This window comes from Populus euphratica, unplaced genomic scaffold, assembly GCF_000495115.2.
Source record: "Populus euphratica unplaced genomic scaffold, PopEup_1.0 scaffold753.1, whole genome shotgun sequence".
In the NCBI taxonomy this organism is placed as follows: Eukaryota; Viridiplantae; Streptophyta; class Magnoliopsida; order Malpighiales; family Salicaceae; genus Populus; species Populus euphratica.
The window spans coordinates 54589-75000 of record NW_011500392.1 but is presented as its reverse complement, the minus strand read 5'-3'; the positions used below and the strand labels follow the sequence as shown (position 1 = coordinate 75000).

Below are 20412 nucleotides of genomic sequence, written 5' to 3'. Positions count from 1 at the left end.
TGTTTATCTATTTTGCTTTCTTTCATTATGTCTAGCTAAGTTAGTTATGTCAAGGTGAAAAGGTTACACTAATGGTGTAAGAATAAGTATAATGTAAACTTAATATGGACTTTAATGTTTGATACTAACATGTTTTATATTTGTTATCTTGTTCACTCTTTAATACTTTGCTTGTTAAATGACTAATCTTGATTTATGTTGTATAACACTTGGTACAACAAATGCTTGGCACTTTCATAGCCCATAATGTATGGTATAACCGACACCTGAGCTATGAAAGAAACTTGATTTGTTGTTAACATAAGTTATAATAATGAATGCTTGACGAGATTTACAAGTATTAGCATTAATTGAATAAGATGACTAATGTAATCATGTTAACAATATATAATCTGATTGGAACCTCCTTTGTGTGTGGTTTCCAATTCAATAATAAGAGTTTATACTATACTTGTTTGATATACCATTAGTGGAACCTCTAACCTTGACATTTGTTCTTATTATTGTTTAATCCTTACATTAATATTTCATCTCTAAGTTCTCATCATCATCATCATCATCTTCTTCTCTTTATTATTATTATTATTGTTATTATTATTATTATTATTAGTACTACCATACTATTATTATTATTATTATTATTATTATTGTTGTTGTATTATTGTTATTTATAATTTGTACAAATAATCTCCCTGTGGTTCGACCCCGGTCTTGCCGGGTTATTTATTATTTCGACACTCCTGCACTTGGGAGAGACAACAATCTTTTCGTCGTGTCAATGAGTCAATGGTGTAATGTACCTAACTAATATATGTGTGTGCATATATACTATCAGAACAAAAAATGAAACTCTAATTAGCAAAAGTTTCAAAACATACGAGGAATAAAAAGACCTTTCTGACGTGATCACACCTTCATTGATGGTGGCATAAGAAGAAGAAGAATCACAATCTCCCTGGTCATTTATTTATACAATCATTATCATTGCAAAATATGATAAATACATGGGCTTGGGGTTGCAAGCTGTTGTCAGTACATGGAAACAGAAGGTGCAGGATTATTGGATATTTGCCTACAAAGAATTCTCATGCAGCTTAAAAAACCCTAAAGTTACCTCCAACTCATGTGGATGCCATGAATCTTTCTTGATGCGTCCACCCGGCGATGTCCATATCAGTGTACAGAGCCAGCAATCAGGAGGGGACATTTTAATCTGGAGACTTACTGAACATCTAATATCTGTCTGTCAAGCACCTGCGTATAGATACAGCAACTTTGCTAACCTTTCGCGGGTGGAGAAGAATGGTGCATACTGCAAAACATACAGCAATAATAGCAATTACAAACACTGAAGGACGATACTTCAAGACTCCGTTAGAGAAAACAAGACCACATGATTTCTTTGGCCTTTCGTTGATTAGGTTCTTTCTCATAACGTCGTCTCTGTTGAAAAGGGGAACCTCCTCGCTTCTAATGATACATTTGGAGTTTGCCATCACTCCCAAACCTCCATTTGGTCCTTGCTCCGAGCCCTGCAAATAAAAAACATTCATATCAGCCTTCAAGAGACTAAAAAGGCGTACAGTCAAACAAAATGAGACAAAGATCTCATCTCCTATTCGTAAGTTTTCAAAACATGGTAGGTAGATACAACAACGCATTGAACAACAGCTGCACAATGACAAATTATCAAAAAAAAAAAACCTCGAGCTTTAGTGGCGTTAGTGGCGTTGCAGACGCAACTGCACTTGGAAAAAACATGTCCTTGGTATTTTTCTAAAACAACTTCGAAGTTCGGAGTTTTTTATACTTTGGGGACTTAAAAGGTCAATGCAGCTCGAAAGCATGTTATAACTTATGAGCAGCTTTTGATGCTTCTTGCCACGCATCCATAATAACAATTATCCAAAACATAGCCTGAATATAAGGACCAAACAAGACACCATAGCCAAACTATTCAAAACAAGTTGATTCAAATAAGAAAATGCGAATCAAAATTGCAAAGAAAAAATCACTGCAATGAACTTTAAGATGACAACTCACAGTGATATGATGCATTTTTCGGAACTTGCAGGAGTCAAAGCTCAGAAATTAACCAAAACTTCTCTGGCCTGTTGCTCTATGTGCAAACAATTTTACTGGTTTGTTTCTTAAATTCAATATAACAAGTTATCAACCAAAAACCCCACATAAAGAAAACAATAAGCAGTCAATGAAATAATAAATCCATGTAAAGCTCCACAAGCTTTTGATCCTAAATGACAAAACCAAACACATTGCTAAAAACCTTGAAGAGATGAACATTGATATTCTTACCTCACTGGAGATAACAACTGCTAGCTTGTTGCTTACACAGCAGCTTCCTGAAACGCAATACTCCTGTCCAGGACATTCCAAGTGATGCTTCAAAACTTCACTTCTCTTGAGTTTTTTATGAAGAATATTGCTTGCGTGCTCCATGTAACACTGTAATAGCCTTGTATAAGTGTCACTGGTGTCATTAAACATACCATTGACCTCCCTTTTGTCCATCATGATCTTCAGGTTTTTTAATATCTTATCCAAAATGATGATTGATTCATGATGTAACAAGAAACTCAACAAAGAATTGAATCTTTGAATCTGAAAGGAAGTTATTGTTTGTTGAGAATTTTCTGCTGAGGGCTCCATTAGTAACCAAGCTATGTCCATGCTCAACTCTGAAAAGGCTGTTTGTCTCATTGCAGAAACGTCACAATCTGAGCCAAAAATCAATGGATGGGATACATCAAATCTCTGCTGAATTATTTTCATTTCAGAACAAACTTCTCTGTCCCCAATAAGCACAGGAATAAAATTTGATATGCCACTCTCATTCTCAACCTGCAGAGCATATTTGTAGTGAAAAACCATTTCCAAAATGCTCAGAATGACCTGTATAACTAGAAATATACTGTTTAAACAAAATAGGCTACACCTAGTCTCAGGCTCAGGAAGTCAAAACTAAACACCAATGATACAACGAGTAACCAGGTTATAGAACAAGAGAGCATGATGCAGCAACCTAGTCCCAAGACCAGAACAATCCTCATCACCAGCCTAGTCACAAGACCAGCCATATAAAATAGCTGAAAAGAGTTTCCATAAACACAGAAGGATTTTGGTGGTGAGGTTAAGAATTCTTGCACAAGAGACCAGTTTGGCATCAGACTCACAGCAATGCATATGCAAAGTTCCCAAGTTGTTAACCCTGTGTCCCACGTCTTTGTTTTTTGGGAATAAAATGTTTTTTCACTCACATAAAGATTTAAATTTGAATTTATTGCCCTTAAAAAAATGCCACGTCAGACTGTGTAACAAATGGGTGGTAGAAATTATATATTTACCAAGAATATAAACCAATTTGGACAGCAGAACAACCAAATAAAGCATGATCCGTACCTCAATAAATAAAGGACCTAAGAGATTAGGTTCAATACAATGGGTAAGTATTTTGTACAGCTGATGGTGAAGACCTGAACCTCCTTTGGTATGAACTTGTGGTAATGCAACACAATAATCATGTGCAAGATACTTCCCAGCAAAAGATACCAGAAAACTGCCATCAAAATCATCTTTATCGGGACATAAAATATGGAACTTCGCAGAAAAAAAATTCATAACATGTATTAGAATGCAAAAGAAAAGGATAAACAAAAAAAGAAGCAACACTTGTTTAGAGTTATAGCAAGTTTATAAACACAAAGTTAAAGAAGTCAACAACAAATAGTTTAAAAACAGATATCCTTCACCTTGTGAGTCAAACAGCATTAGATTCAGGCACACTTGGCTTTAGTATATTAAGATAAGGGTGAAGGTACACCAAAAACAGAAATATCTCTTATCAATTATTTGGTTTACAAATGGCTTCTTGTTCCACTATAGTTTGTGGGTTGATATCACCTTCTTAATACTAGTACAGATGCTCAAGGGAACTCCAGCACGCAACTTATATGTTATTGGCTTGGAGCTGAGCAGCAAGGCTAATATTGTCACGCAGAGAAATATAAAGAAACAAAGCCTGATATATGATAATGAATTTCCAGCACAGAGCAACCAGAAAGTCAAAAACCAATAAGAAGACATTCCTCTGTTAACTGCAGAAGAAATGAGCTCCGCCAGAATAGTAAATAGTTTGATGCCAGGGAAAATGTTGCAGCTTGTTTTTATTTCTGATAACATCATCTGCATACAACAGAGATGCTGCAAGTGATAAAAACTTCTCCCTGGCTGCCTTGTGAAACAAAATAAGCATCTACGGTGTTCATATAAGGGAGCTGATTTCATCCTTAAATCAACAATCAATTACTATTTATAATGAGAATGGGTCATGGCCAGAAGGTTCTCTACCATGCTAGGAGAGATCTAACTTGTTATACACTAGTTGAGGTTGGAGTAGATAGAATCAAGTATGAGGAACTAACTACGCATGCTCATAAACAATGATTTACAGCCTCAAGGAAACTTTTCCTACAAATTAAAAATGAGGCTGATAGGCAACAATCACTTGTAAGTACAAAACACGATTAGAAGTCAAATCAAAATGCAACAAATTATTATAACACATTGCATATAATCCCTTGAAGAGTCTCATTCGATTAGCATCTCTCCATGCATTGGCAATCAAGGATGAAAAAGAAAAAAAAATGTTTCAAGCAAAATAGTACTTGGAAGATGCTAAAAATAAATCGATTGTACAAACAAATCCTTACCGAAATTTGGGCTGCAACAAATTACTTCCACAAACAACAAACTCCATGGGCTTTCCAGCCTCAAAACATGTAGGATGAACATAGTGAAGTCTTGGGGCATGCCCTTTCACATTGACTTTCATCACGGAATGTTCTAGGTCAATAGAATGTTCAGTGATTAAACAATGGAATGAACAAATAATTGAAAAGGAATAAAGGACAGAACCATTTAAGAGGGGACTTTCAGTTAATTGTGGTTGGTTATTTGAATTAGTGTTGTTCTTGCATACTTTATGTTCAATACAATGCTGTAACACACAGACATTAAGAGAGAAACAATTATCATACCTTTTGTGACATTGACGATCATGTTATTAAGATAAACACGCATTCGACCCTTGTTAGACAGCATTTTTCCACTACCAAGAAGGTCATTCAAATATGATGCAGGATCTTCAAGTAACTGTTTCATACAGGAAAAGATTGAAATTAAAATATTGTTTAGAATTAAATAAAAATAACAAACATTTATTGGATAAAGAAAAGGAGGGAGGGAGGGAGGGAGGGAGAGAGTATGAGATAATATTCATGACAGTCTAGAAATTTTAAACTAAAATATTTACTTGATGGTATTAATGGTATCTGCAATTACGCACATCTATGGGTATGAAGACAAATGAATGCTCTCAATTCCTGGCCTTGAGATTTCAGTATGAACATACATATCTGCTAAGACATTTGTGCATTCACAGAAATCCAAATAACAAATTGAGAGAACTGTAGTTTTGTTAATTCACTAATTGGAGGTCTTGAAATGAAACCTAAAATGAAGTGGGGTAATCAAACATTATTTGTAGATCTAGATATAACAAACAACGTGCATATGCACTATTGTAGATGGCATCTTGTCAAAAACTCTAAATTCATCTAAAGATTATATTAGATAGCATCTAATATATTACCTTCACCCACATAAATGTTGGCATTGCTAGAAATGCAGTCAGGATTGTACATCCCGGCCGAATATATCCCTCTAACTCCACAGGCATACTGGCCAACCATTGGAATATCTGTAAATACAGTTACCACCTGTCAACCAATCCCTGATATCCTTAACTGTGTATAAATTAATTATCATTCAAATACTAAACTGTAATATAATTCTTTAAAATACTTGGTGTCGAAGCCTTCTAGGGAATTCTGCTGGATTCCAATCATAAAGCTTGAATGAGATCCGACCTGTCGGGCACTACAAGAAAAAATCCAGATCAGTTTATATCAACTACAACTCCACAAATTTAATAATAACAACAATAATAAAACAAGAAAAGAAAAAAAGAAACGAACAAAATCAAGCATGCAAAAACACGGAATCCACAAAATAATAGAGACCAACCATGGATGAGTAAGCACTCTTGTTGTCACAAATTGAAGGAGAAAATGGAAGTTTGGAATCATCTTTCCCACAATCCATTCGCGTGTCCCCGGAAGCCGTGAAAGAGACTCCACTATCACTATTAACATTTTGAGAAATAGGATCAGAGTTCAAGGCTGAAATGTGTCCATCTTCAGACTCAACCAACCCTTCTTTCTCAACCATCTGACTACTGGACCACAAACCATCTGCACCACATAGAATACATCAGACCGCACACCAAATGCCACACTTGGTTCATTTAGAAATTGGAAATGGAACATGAATCTCTTTCCAATCCTTGACTAAAAATCTTTTGCTTCGGCACATAACAGGGGTTTAAATTCCGTATAAAATGGGATGCTGTAGTATCAATGTGATAGATTATTCCCTTTCTTCAGTAAAAATAACATATATATATAAAGAAAAACCTTTGCCAGCTTCAGCATCACAATTAGTATCTTCAGTTAGCAAATCCCCTTGAACTTCCTTATCACCTACACTGCCCTTACTAGAATCAGCTGGCTTCCTTCTCCTTCTATTATTATGCCTCTCTAATTTCCTTCTACAACTCCTTTTCCCTTCATCAAAATCCGATAACACATGAAACCTGCCATCAAATGTCATACAATAAAAATTCGATTTTTTTAATAAGGCACAGGAATTTGATATCAAAAAACACTAACTTGCCACACTGTTGACAGTATCTTTTAGTTTCCCCATCAAGTACAACAGCAGTAGCATTAGCACACCCTAAACAGACCCTGTGTCTTCTATGATACCCTTTAAGTTCACTAATATCCGCTTCACAACTCGGTACTTGACACCTAGCAATACTCGACCCGGCACGAGCAACCCTCGCCCGTTTTTTTCCAGGTAGAGCAGCCTCTTCCTCTAGTAATAATGCATCCATCTCCGGACACGCACACGGTACTATACCTGCTAGAAAATTGGAGCAAGTCAACCTCGGGTCTCGCTTCCTTACCCGATCAGAAACAGGAGCTTCAAGCTGTTGAGACTCGACTTCAGGCGTTGGATTGTCAATAGGTTGTGTGACGTCAACAACTGTATCGAAAGAGAGAGGGAATTGATCGTCCACGGTGAAGTCCAGGAGATCGCCCCAGTCCCATTCGGTGGAGACCGGAGGAAGGTGGAATTCCATGTCGCCGTCGAGTTGTGGTGGTGGGGGAGGAGAAGGAGAAGAGGAGGAGGAGGTCTCCATGATTAGAGGAGGAGATAAAGATGAAAAACCCTAAGCTTTTGGAATTGGGGGTTTTTATTGGCGCGGAGGAGACGGGAAAGGGGAGGAGACGGGAAAGGAGGGGTCCGGTGGTTGGGTTATGGCTGGGTAGGGGGTGCATCGAAGTCTTTGAAGAGGTTTGTTTTATTATTAGAGAGAAGTGAGGTTATAGTGGCGACATGGAATGTAGATTGTCGTCAACAAAGTTACGCTACATTTTGTGGCACGCGCTGTTGAATATGATTTGTAAACAGCTACGATACAGCTAAATTAAATGAAATCATCTTCTAAAAGAAATAAAAATAAAAGTATATTTAGCGTTGCCCTCGTAGATAAATGTCGTCTGGCTTACATTTTTAAAATAATTTGAATTTTTTTATTAATTTTAAATTAATATTTTCCAATCATTTTAATATGTTATTAATTTAAAATTAGCATATATTTTAATACAATAAATTATTTAAAAAACAATCACATAAAACATTGTTTTAAAACTTGAGTCAAATAGGGGATTAATATGGGATTGTATTAAATGAAATCTAGAATGGTCTAGTTTAAAATATAAAAAAAGCAATTTATTTAATTTAATTTAAAAATTAAATTAAATTTATCAACATATTAATTAAAAAAATTATTAAAATAATATTATTTTAATTTTTTTAAAAAATATTTATAATCAATCCTTTTAATTTATAATTCGAGCTTTATCTGAAGTTAAAACTACATATAATATATATAGGTTGCATAGTTATTGAAATTTATAAAATGATTTATAGTTATTAGCTAAATTGATATCTTCCACAAGAATTAGAATCAGTGTTGCCTAAGTTCTCATGGATAGAATTCAAAACGAATATTTTAACGAACTTGCACTAAAGAGTATTGTTCGATTAATTATGGAAGCTATAATTAAAAATTAATATTTTACAGCTCTTATTTTTACTAGATGGCATTGGAATAATTTTAGTCATTTTAAACAAGATGAATAATGGCTGGCTAGCGCATTCGTGCTGCTAAATTACAACTCCTATTTCCTGCTTTTCTATACTGAATTTAGCAAGGCAGAAATTCAATTGGAGAATCAATTTCTTGGATGATATATAGGTTTCCATGTTTGCACTCGTGGAATCTGTCGTGGAACTTTAGTGTTGCAAACAATGACTATTCCAACACTTCAGTCGGCCAAAGCCTCTTCCACCTGGAAATCTCTTCATTGTTGTATAGCTTTCTGATCCCTCCATAAAATCCATCTGCCTCATCCCCCTCCTCCCGATGCTCTTTCCTGTTCACCGCCGTGCTTCTCCATCGTGAGCCAGGAGTATACTGGTGGAACTCCAACACTACAGTGTCTGTTCGCAGAAATTTGATGTTAATTAGAGTTAAAAGGACCGTAAGCAAAGACAAACTTCATTTGGCTTTTGCAATCATAGACATGGATTGCAAATAAGATGTATTGACATCATTTCTCGAATCTTGAAAATAATTGCATGACCTATATACGCAGTCAAGAATAAATTTGGCTTTTGCAATCACAGACATGGAGCAAACAGAAAAACTATCATCATTTAACAGAAATTCCTAGGGCTAGAACATGAGGCGCTTCAACTTTTGTCCAGAGTCAAAACAGATGAATAAGACTCATCTATGCAATGAAAACTTGGCTTCACATTTTTAACAAGACTGCATTTTTTGCAGTACAAATAGAGACAAACATTCTCTCTTTATCAAGTTGCAACTAGCATGCCAAAAAGAGTTTCTTTTCGATGATGTAACTTGACGAGCGGGCCATCAAGTGGTGTGGTTTACTTAAAGACAATACAAGGCCATTAAGCTTGCAAAGAAGGCAGAAAGCTGGATGAGAGATTATAAGCTTACAATGGGAAATTTATTGCAGCCCCACTTTGCTAAAGATTCCAACTTAACAAAGGGAGGCCTATAAAAGACATTAAGTTCTATCTATGTGGTTGGCCATAAATATTCCACTGAGACAGAGGTTATCAAAATGTTGGTGGAAGCTGTGACATTTTGACAGGGATTTGTCGCTGGGACCAATCAAATAGAATAACTTGGTGGTCCACATATTGAAACACCGAATTCAAGAAAAGGACTTGCCCAAAACCCAAAACTGGGTCCAAACTGTGAAAGTAAACTGAGCTTTATTTTTATGCCAAACACAGTTTAATGGAAAGATGTCCGTTGCATTTTTCACGAACATGATTATATTATTCAAGTGTACTGGCACAGTTTGGAACTCTCTTTCTTTTCTCTCTTCGAAATGTTTCGCCCAATGCTGCCAAACGTGAAACCGGACTAAAATTGTGTTATTTTTTAGTGTTCAACAAGATGATTTTAGACATAATAAAAGTAAGATTCCTCAAAACCTTATCTTTGAGGCAATCAAGCATAAAGTGGTAATTGCTAGGGAAAAAAAGATGAAATGAATTCACCGCTATTATGACACCGGCAATAATTTTCATTTCCATCACATGACTCCAAGTGACCTACAACACCATACCACCAACCTGCAAATATGCATGGTAATATTTAATCAAACATTAAATTATTTTTAAAATCTAAATAATATATTCAACATACACTTCTAACTATGTACTACAAAGAATTATGCATTTATTTAGGCATGTTCTATAGAAAATTCAAAGCGAATCACTTCAATATAAAATAGGAACTCTGCTGTCTCTGGTTCCTACAGACAAGAATAGTATTTTTTATGATAAAAAAGTTTCCCTAGATTTTAAAGTTCACCAATATAAATCCACTTATCTCTAGCTCTTCTTCGTAGACAATAGTGAGCATATTGGGGTTGAATAATTCTTATTGTATGGAGTAAATACTCTGATATTGATATATCTAACTTGGATAAAACATCGACTAATTCTGATTAGTAGCAAGTTTCGGGTATGGAGAACAAACCATAAGGGAACTCTTTATTTCTTCTCCACTGAATCTCAATATGATCTCCAGGGCGTAAATCATTTAAGCAATCAGAGATATGTAGATCATGCGGGGAGGTATCAAAAGGTGGTGCTCTAAGCCTTTCCCATAGCACACCACTTTCTATGGCAATTGCTCTCCTCCCATGCGGTGGGTACCTGAGATAGACAAAACATATAAAATTCAATCCGCTAGATCCACTTACCATATCAATATTATTTTAACATCAACATCTTTTACAGAAAAAAGCTAATTCCAGAATCTTTAACACCCTATGAATAGTAACTATGATGTCCATAACAATCTATCGAGAATCATGGTCCAAGAAGAAAATTAATTTCATTACCTGACTTGAAATGTATCCGTCCCTGGATCATAACTTAGATTAGCATCATAGCATGATAGTATGAATCCGATGTGCCCATTCTGCAATACAACATAAGTAGCATTTACTACCAGGGATGAAAATTCATAAAACCTAACACATCAATCCTCTGGAGGTTGTTTAACTCAGAAGCATAATTATAGAATTTGTAGCCTTGAAGAAGTAAAAACTACTCAAATTTAAGCTCAATTATAGCTAATTAATTAATGTAAACAAAAAAAAAAGGATCGTGATCGATACCTCGCGGTTAAAGACTTGAGCAGGGAACGAAAACTTGCCCGTCTCAAGAGCAAGGTACCAAGACATGATTGAATTAACAGGAAGAGAACTCCTCTGCTTGCTATTGTTAATGGGATCAGCCTTTGGGGTACTCCATGAAGAAGGCCAAAACATTGACAAAAGCCTCGTAAAACCTTTTGGCTTTCCTTGTTTGCAACTTCCCAAATCCTTTCTTGAAGCCACATGCCATTGCCACTCCCTAGAAGCAGCAGGGCCAATAACCCTGCCCCATTTCTGCTTCATATGTTTTTCCCATAAATGATCACTCACACACCTTTCCCTCAAAGAAGTACACACGCCTGCCATGCTACAGAGCCCTGCAGGAGGCAACCTCTCAAGAATGCATTCCAAGGCCAATTCAGGCAAGTCCAAAACAGACATCCCTCCAACTTCACCATCAAGAGAACTTTTTTTTGCTCTTGCACTTGAACCTAGGCTCATATTCTTAATTGTCATTTTTAAAGGAATTCTATCGATATGAAAAATTTTCAAAAGGGTACTCCTTAATGACCCCAAATAAGAGAAGAGAAGCAAGTCCTTCAAGAACCAGAATGACAACAATCTCATTTCACTTGTCCATGGAGGCAAAGGCTTGACAGGGAGGGGCTTTAACAATAGGACGAAGGAGAAACAAGTAATGAAGAAGTAAAGTAGCATTAGAGATAAAGGGTATTTATATCGCCGATCAAACTCAAGTTTGACATAAACTATTGGATAAAATAGTGGAAGATCAATGGATGGACCAATAGTGAAAAAAGGAAGAAGAAATGGTAATAAAAATATTAAATAAAGAAAGAGAGAGGAAAGGAAAGGGAAGGAAACGAATTAAGTCTTCTCCTCTCCTTCCTCCTTCCAACAACAACAGTGCCCACCTCTAAAAAACACAAAACAAAAAAATATATATTGATATTAACAAAGTGAGATCTTTTAAAAAAGAACAATCTTTTTTTATCATAAAATTCATAAAATGGGGTTTTACTGGTATAGAGAAAGCCCACCAAACCCGCAAGTGGGCCACCTTTCAAAAAAATAAAAAAGTTTAAATTAGACCAAAAAGAAAAGCTTTCTCCTATCTATGAACACCCCAAAGAACAAAAAAAAGAAAACAAAAAAATTCACTTGTGTGAGATGTCAGCTATCATATAAACCACCTCAAGAATCCAGAAGCAGTATTAGAATTCTCAACCCTTTTTTATATCTTTTATGGATGCCAGTGCACCCACAGCTTAAACAGCTGCCAATAAATAAATAAATAAGGAAAATGGGGTATTAGATGAGCCAAGAAGGAGAGAGCTAGTGAAGTTCGTGGGGGTATTCAGATTTGATTTGGGCTTTTGATACATGGAAATCCCAAGAAGAATACAAACCAGAAAAAAAATACAGTAGCAGGAAGAAGGGCTAGATACAGAGGCCCATAACTCTCTGAAAATCTAAAATTTGGCAAGTAAAATCAACAAAAGAAACAAGCTTCAAGCTTTTAAAAAAAAATAAAAAGGTGGAGAATACAGATCTGGGTAGTTGAGATAGAACCCCAATTAGGTGATTCAACCAACTCCCCAGTATCTGTTTAGAAACTAAAAACCAAAAGAGACAAATATTAGCAATAAAGAAGAGAAAAAAAAGTGAATAAATATTGAAGAAGATGATTAATCTGGAATGTGGGGTCCCTTTTATCCATCATTTTCTCTCATCAAATTCTCCTCCACCTCCCATTACAACACCTCTCTCTTCCATATATAGCAATGCACTGGCATTGGATAGAAAGAAGGAGATTATATTAAGATTTATGTGATTGAATGAATGAGTGGTTATAATTAAAGCGATTTCTTTTTTTGGCATGGATGTGAAGCAAAATCGTTACCAAAATCTATCTTTTTTTTTTTCTCTTTCTTTAATTGTTGTGTTCTTTAGATTTTTTAGAACTTGAAAGGAAATTTATGTGACTAAGAAAAGGAAGCAGTTAGGATTATCAGGAATCAGGCTTCCCATTGGTGGTTAGACAGATTTCTGGGTTTTGTCATTATGCAGACAGTCAAAGCTTCTTATCACCTATAGTGTTTTACTGTAAGAGCCGGCACCGTTAACGCCAGCATAAAATTACTATGAATGGCAATGTTAATTTTTTGACTAGTCATTTTGGTGCTCAAAGATTTATTTTAGGTGATTTAATCCTTTTTCGGGGTTAATTGCTTCTTATTTTTTAGTTAACTGTGAAATTAAAAGAAAGGAGACCATAATAAAAATGATGTCAAACATGGATAGCATGCTAAAAATTTAAAAAGAAATATTTTGATCTTTAAATTTAAAAATAACATAAATTATATGATTCTGATACCTTTCAATTTAATTTTAACATAAAAGTTTGTTTATGTTATTTTATTATCATTGATTAAGAGAGGTCGTCAGTTTGTTTATATTATTTTATTGTCATTGATTAAGAGAGGTTCTCAAATTATAACCGTAAAAAAAAAATATGTATATCATTAATACTTATTTAAATCACCAAAATTATTAATATTTATATTAAATTATTTTATTTAATAAGGGAAAATTCATGTTAAATGTATTTTTTTTGTTTAAAGTTTGTGAAAAACATATCTAAACCTGGGTAAATTCTAGATTTTGGGATAGTTTTTAAGTTTTTTTAAAAAATATGAATAGATTTATCATAATTTCTAAAATGTTTTGGATAAAAAATAATTAAAATAAATTTTTAAATAAAAAAATTTAAATCCTAATTTTGCAATCATTACAATAATTTACCGTATTTTGTATTTTAAAAATATTTTAAAAAAAAATTAATTTTTTTAATTTAAATTAAAAATTTATTGATATTTTTATATTATTTTGATGTATCAATATAAAAAAATAAAAAAATATTATTTTAATATTTTTTAAATAAAAAATACTTTAATAATCCATCACAGTTCCACTCTCAAACGCTAAATCCAATAAATCAGGCGACTCGCCATTTGAAACAGCAAGCGATGCGTGCTATTTAAATTAAAAAAAAAAAAATGGGGGGCCAGTCGACATAATGCGACCAAAAACAAAATAAGAGCTCATTCGTGTGGGCATGCACAAAAAGTAACACGTAAGTTACATAACCCAGTAACAGAGCATGTGGCACTTGCGAACGCGTTCTCCTTCACCATAGATATTTGGACGGTGATCAGAGGAAACAAAAGAACTCCAGGAAGAACAGGGCTGTGCACTCACCGAGGAATCTCATGCTAGACTTCTTCGTTAATTACTGAATACAAGATACGCCCTGTTTATTTATAGGAAACTAATATTTTAAAAAAAATAAATTTAAAAAAATAAATTATTTTTTTGATATTTAATAATATAATAAAAAATATTAAAATATATTTTTTAGTATTTAGTTATATCATGAAAAAAAAACTGAAAAATAACTTATTAATATTTTATTTTTTATAAGTTTATTAAAATAATAAAGAATAAATCTTACAAATTAAATAGTTGAAAGAGAATGTAATTGAAAAAAATATAATTTTATAAATTATTTTAAATAAAATAAATAATAATTGAAATAATAGAGATTAAATTTAAAAATTTAAAAAAATAAAAGATGAAGAAATTAAAATAATAATAATCAACATTTTATAAATTATTTTAAATAAAATAAGTAACAATTAAAAGAATGAGGATTAAATTTGATAGATAAAAAATTTTAATAAAAAAATAATAAGAAAAAAGTAAATAACAATTATAAAAATAAGGATTAAAGTTAATATAAAAATTAAATTTTAAGAGATGAAATTGAAAAATAAATATTCAAAACAAAATATATATATAACAATAAAAAATTTAAGGATTAAATTTGATATAATTAACAAATAATAATATTTTTAAATTTTTCATAACTTCTGGAAAGTGTTTTCCGCTTAAATTTTTCAGGGAAATACTTTTCTGAAAACCAAGCTAAATTTTTTTTTTACTGGAAAGTGTTTTTCGTTGACCAACTTTTCTAACGGCAAATAAACACAAGAAAGTTTGAAAAGTGATTTTCTGGAAACAATTTTTCAAAAAACAAACACAGTAAAAAAAAAAACACTTTCTTGAAAATTAAGTCAAATTTTTCTTTGACTAAAAAATGTTTTTTTGTTGACTAAAAAGTGTTTTCCGTCGATCAAACATGTTTTTCGTTTACTAACTTTTCTAATAGTAAACAAATACCAGAAAGTTTAAAAAATAATTTTCTAAAAATTACTTTCTAAAAAACAAATATAGCCTAAAAGAATTGGGTATTTTATAAATCCTTACTATTTATATATACAATGTGAACAGTAAAACATCTTGATATCTTTTTAATTGTTTTGCATGAATTCTATGACAACTAAGACACCTAAAGCGTGAGGTAATGTCGAAGGTTGTAGGTTTGAATCCAAGTGCCAACAATTTTTCTTTCCTAAAATTTAGGCCTTGATCGCTTAGAAAAAATGATTTTCTAGAAATGATTTTTTAAACTTTTTATTTGTTTATTATTAAAAAAATTGATGAGTAAAAATAACTTTTTAATCATAAAAATTTGGTTTGTTTTTTAAAAAAGTGTTTTTTTTAATGTAAAACACTTTTTAGAAGTTATAAAAAAATTAAAAATATCATAATTTTTTATTATATCAAATTTGGTTCTTAAACTTTTGAGTGTTATATATTTTGTTTTGAATATTTTTTTTTTTAATTTTATTTCTTAAAATTTGATTTAATTTGATTTTTATATTAATTTTAGTTTTTATTTTTATGATTGTTATTTGTTTTTTAATTGGATTTTTTTATCTATTAAATTTGGTCCTTATTCTTTTAATTATTATTTATTCAATTTTAAATAATTTATGAAATTGTAATTATTATTATTATTATTATTTTGATTTCATTATCTTTTAATTTTTTTACCTGTTAGATTTGATTTTTATTATTTTGATTATCATTTATTTTATTTGAGATAATTTATGAAATTAATTTTTTTTTAAATTTTATTTTCAATTAACATTTTAATTTTTAAGATTTGTTTCTTATTATTTTAATAAACTAGAAAAAAATTAATAAATTATTATCTAATTTATCTTTTATAACATAATCAAATATTGAAAAGTAATTTTTAATTTATTTTTCATGATATGATTAAATATTAAAAAATAATTTGTTTTTCAAAAAATTATTTTAAAAAAACTACTTAAAAAAATTATTTTTCTATATAAAAATAAAAATTTAGATGAAATGTCATCCATCCTCGGCCACCATGCATGGCATACTACAATGGGCTAGAAGTTGGGTGTGATCTTGTTATGTTATTTTCTTTGTTTTATCTCTTTTTTCTTCTTTGAGTTTTTTGTTTGGCACTCAATTTTTTTTATATAAAAAATACTTGTTTTTCAGTTTTGACATAATTTTGAAATATTATTATAATTTCTTTTCGCAATTATTATGCATTTAATTTAAATATAATAAAATATAATTTATTTTTTTTATTCTTAAAAATTTTAAATATACTTTTAAAATGATTCTATTATATTTATAATATTTTTAGCTTTCAATCATATAAAAAAATATGAATATACTATTTTAATATTATTTTTCTCAAATTACTTTAAAAATCATAAAATATTTCTAGTTCAACTAGTCGATTGATTTGTAAAATTAATAATTAATTCTAAAAATATCAAGAAAAATCTTAAAATTATCAAAATAAGGGGGCTTTAATGAAATTTTCAACATCTAAAGAGTTGGTGGTCCATTTAGTAATGTTATGACAATTATAAGGAAAACAACTTATAAAAATTTGTGTAAAAAATTAAACCCGATTCAATGGTTGAATAAAAAATTATGGTTTTTTGAGTTGTTATTTTGGCCTCACATGATTAGGTTTATCTCACTAATTTATAAATCCATATAGTAGGCTATTCACATAATTTATTTATAATAAATTCTTATTTAATTATGGTAGATCTCATACCTAATTAATCAGAATTATCCATTATTATATGAATAATAATTTTTTAAGATTTTAATTAGAGTTTATTTTTGAATTTATAATTTGAAAAAAGATAATTTTGACTCAAAATATATTTGAAAGAAATTTTTTATAAAATTATTAATTTTGTGTGAATGCGCCAACTCATCAATCAACCGTCGAAGACAAACATCTATATTTCGTTTTGGGCTGCTTGGACCGGGTATGACAGTAGATAAAAACATGAACTCCGGCCTCATACACATTCCCGGTGGCAAGTTATAAATTGTGAGTATGACCGGCCAACAAGAACAAGGAGCAGCAAATGACCCAAATAGGTTAAATCCATCTGTACACAACCCAAGACGCACATTCCTTGATTCAACTGAAAAGTGAGGATAAACACTATTAAAGTGTTTCCATGCTTTGTCGTTAGAAGGATGAACCATCACTCCATCAACTGCATGGTGTGCTGGGTGCCATATCATGTGCTTAGCAGTCCTTGGTGACATGAATAACCTTTGCAATCTAGGTGTGATCGGGAAGTATCTAAGTTTTTTATATGCCACTAGAGTCTTTCCCCTACCAGTTCTAGGTTTGTAACGGGAATGCCCGCATGTCATGCATTCGGTCATCTCAGCATTTTCAAGGTAGTATAACATGCAGAAGTTAGGGCACATGTCAATTTTCTGGTATCCTAAACCGAGGGGTTTCATCATGGACTTCGTAGCATAGAAGCTATCTTTCATCCTGTTCTCTTCAGGTAAAATGCTTCTTGCCCATTCAATAATCTTGTCATACCCGAACTCACTCAACCCGTGCTCTGATTTGATGGTGAACACCTGTGCTACGACCGATAATTTATTGTGGTTCGTGCAGCCATCCCATAATGGTTCGTCAAAAGCTTTCAATAAATCAAAAAACCTAGCTGCATCTACATTAGGTTCTTCTTCAACGATTGGACATTGACTGACATTACCTTGATTCATTCTCATTGCATCCATAACCATGTTTCTGTAAGAATTAGTGTTGTCATTCTCGTTGCTAGCATTAGAAGTAGCCCCAGCCACTATTTCTTCATCCATGATTTATATCGAACCTCTATAAAATTATGATGACATAATGTATTAATTAACTAAGTTACGTAAATAAACTTGCAAAAATATTACTTTACCTCGAGATTATCCAACAAACCAATCACAACTTCTCATAAATATTAAAAATTCATTATCATTTATCAACGTCCATACAAATTAAAATATATAAATTTACAGAGAAATTACCACTCCGCAATACCATTGACAAAACTTTAAACGGACCCAATAAGTAAGCTATTAATTATTTCAAAACAGCACATATACTTCAGTAGTTCCATAAAGTTTTAACAATTTACAAACAAATACAATCTTACAAAATCTAAAACAAACCATAACAGGTATAGAATTATACATTCATATACTACAAGTTTGTTTGACAAATAACAATAAAACATGTACATTTACTAACAAAATACATATACTAAAAAAACAATAAAATTGACATTTAATTAAATGTTAAGATTTAAAAAGAAAGAATTACTTACAAATATTAATAAAATCCGTCGGTAAATCAGAACATGGATGCTATGACCACAAAACTTAAAGAAATATAACTTGATTTGCTGATATAAGGGAAATTTTTGTTTAGGGGGATGGGGGGCTGGTTGCAGTTGGGGAGAGTTGGGATTAGGAAGAAGAAGGAGAAATAGGGGAGGAGAGGGTTGGCAGATGAACATATATTAACTTTTCCAGAGGGTTTCACCGACGGATTTTTCATTGGTGAAACCGTCGATGATTCTGACGGCACAATCATCACGTCACCGTATGGATCTGTCATTTCAAATACCTCGGTGAATCCATCGGCAATATAAACGGCGGTCGCTGTACGCCTCGGTGAATCCATCGGTAATATAAACGGCGGTCGCTGTACGACCTGTTTTTTTTTATGATGGTGACGTTTCTGTTTGTAATTCAGTCAGTAGTTACCGATAGAAAATTTCCGTCGATAGTTACCGACTGAATTACGGACAGAATATAACCGTCAGTAATTTCAACCTCAAATTACCGACAGAAATATTCCATCGGTAAATCCATTTCTATTTAGCGAATTTCTGGTAGTGATTTCCAAGTTTAAAAAAATATAAAAATTAGCACCAAACTATTTTGCTTTTTTTTTTTTGTAATTTCGTTAGAAGCATGTTTATCAACAATGTCTCCTTTAAAAGAAAAAGTTTCATTAAGACAACTTATTTTTTATTGAAAAAATATTTTCAAAGAAAATTATATACATGATTCAATAATTATATTATTTATAATTTCAAAAATTAAAAAATTAAAATCTATAAGTAGTACGGTTAAAAGAATATCCCACAATTGCATAATTTATAATTTTAGAACCTATTTTTTCTTAATAGTTCAAATATTTATTTTTGCTAAACATCCTCGTGCTTTGAAATATTTTGAAGAATATTTTTTAATTATTTTAAAATTCATATGGTATTCTATCCTCTTTTTTTTGTAAGTAACTCTATTATGAATATGGCAACACAATATAAATTTTCACATTATAAGTTATTATTAGACAAACCGAAACTAATTAGTATTGGATTAACCATATAAATTAAAATTTTATTTTTTTCTTTCCACTAACTCGTTAAAATAGGGTGAATAAAGATGTGTTACTTGGTATATAATAACATGCAATTAAAAAAACTTATTCACTTCATTAAAAGTGTACTCATCACATCTTCATATCTTAAATTTTTATTCTTTTTTCTAATTGGTTTTCTACTTTTGTTTTAAAAATTTTAAACTTATTAAACAATTCATTTTTAGAGTTAGTAAAATAAACATAATAATATCTTAAAAATTTATCAATAAAACTTGTAAAATATCTTTTACGGCCATAAGTCAAGATATTATTACTATAATAAATATCACTATGTATTAACGGGGGCTGGTTGTTTGCAGATGGGGAGAGTTGGGATTAGGAAGAAGAAGGAGAAATAGGGGAGGAGAGGGTTAGTGATTTTGACAGAACAATCGACACGTCACCGTACGGATCTGCCATTTCAAATCCGTCGGTGAATTTGTTGGCAATATAAACAGCGGTCGCTGTACGGCCTGTCTTTTTGAATCCGTCGGTGGTTCTGTCTGGAAAAATAACTCGCCAAAACCTCCACGTCAGCAACTTGTTTTTTTTACGACGGTGACGTTTCCGTTCGTAATTCAGTCAGTAGCTACTGATAGAAAATTTTCGTCGGTAGTTACCGACTGAATTACGGACAGAATATAACCGTCAGTAATTTCAACCTCAAATTACCGACAAAAATATTCCGTCAGTAAATCCGTTGCTATTTAGCGAATTTCTGGTAGTGTCCTTTCTTATTTTCATTCTGAAATCAACAATGGTTGCAACAAT

At 32.0% G+C, this 20412-nt stretch overlaps 2 protein-coding genes across 2 annotated transcripts; both read right to left on the bottom strand.

The window, feature by feature from the left end:
* Nucleotides 1–846: 846 nt before the first annotated feature.
* LOC105114350 (squamosa promoter-binding-like protein 7) lies at nucleotides 847–7426 on the bottom strand. The gene is made up of 10 exons (XM_011010872.1): nucleotides 6810–7426; nucleotides 6555–6733; nucleotides 6106–6332; nucleotides 5884–5958; nucleotides 5672–5779; nucleotides 5058–5172; nucleotides 4731–4863; nucleotides 3421–3577; nucleotides 2317–2862; nucleotides 847–1532 (listed from the first exon to the last, which is right to left on the bottom strand). The coding sequence occupies exons 1-10, from the start codon at nucleotides 7343–7345 to the stop codon at nucleotides 1233–1235; spliced, it is 2376 nt and encodes a 791-aa protein (XP_011009174.1). The 5' UTR covers nucleotides 7346–7426; the 3' UTR covers nucleotides 847–1232.
* A 916-nt stretch (nucleotides 7427–8342) lies between these two features.
* Nucleotides 8343–12710, bottom strand: LOC105114349 (F-box protein At2g32560-like). The gene is made up of 5 exons (XM_011010871.1): nucleotides 10941–12710; nucleotides 10662–10741; nucleotides 10295–10473; nucleotides 9811–9885; nucleotides 8343–8712 (listed from the first exon to the last, which is right to left on the bottom strand). Exons 1-5 carry the CDS (start codon nucleotides 11634–11636, stop codon nucleotides 8525–8527), a joined length of 1218 nt encoding a protein of 405 aa, XP_011009173.1. The 5' UTR covers nucleotides 11637–12710; the 3' UTR covers nucleotides 8343–8524.
* Nucleotides 12711–20412: the final 7702 nt, after the last annotated feature.

Coding starts and splice junctions, on each gene's coding strand:
- LOC105114350 (XM_011010872.1), bottom strand. CDS start 7,345: ATGGAGACCTCCTCCTCCTCTTCTCCTTCTCCTCCCCCACCACCACAA. Junction 6,333..6,554: donor TGATGCTGAAGCTGGCAAAG/GTTTTTCTTTAT, acceptor TATGTGGTGCAG/ATGGTTTGTGGTCCAGTAGT. Junction 5,780..5,883: donor CTAGAAGGCTTCGACACCAA/GTATTTTAAAGA, acceptor CTGTATTTACAG/ATATTCCAATGGTTGGCCAG.
- LOC105114349 (XM_011010871.1), bottom strand. CDS start 11,636: ATGCTACTTTACTTCTTCATTACTTGTTTCTCCTTCGTCCTATTGTTA. Junction 10,742..10,940: donor CTCAAGTCTTTAACCGCGAG/GTATCGATCACG, acceptor GTTGTATTGCAG/AATGGGCACATCGGATTCAT. Junction 10,474..10,661: donor ACGGATACATTTCAAGTCAG/GTAATGAAATTA, acceptor TGTCTATCTCAG/GTACCCACCGCATGGGAGGA.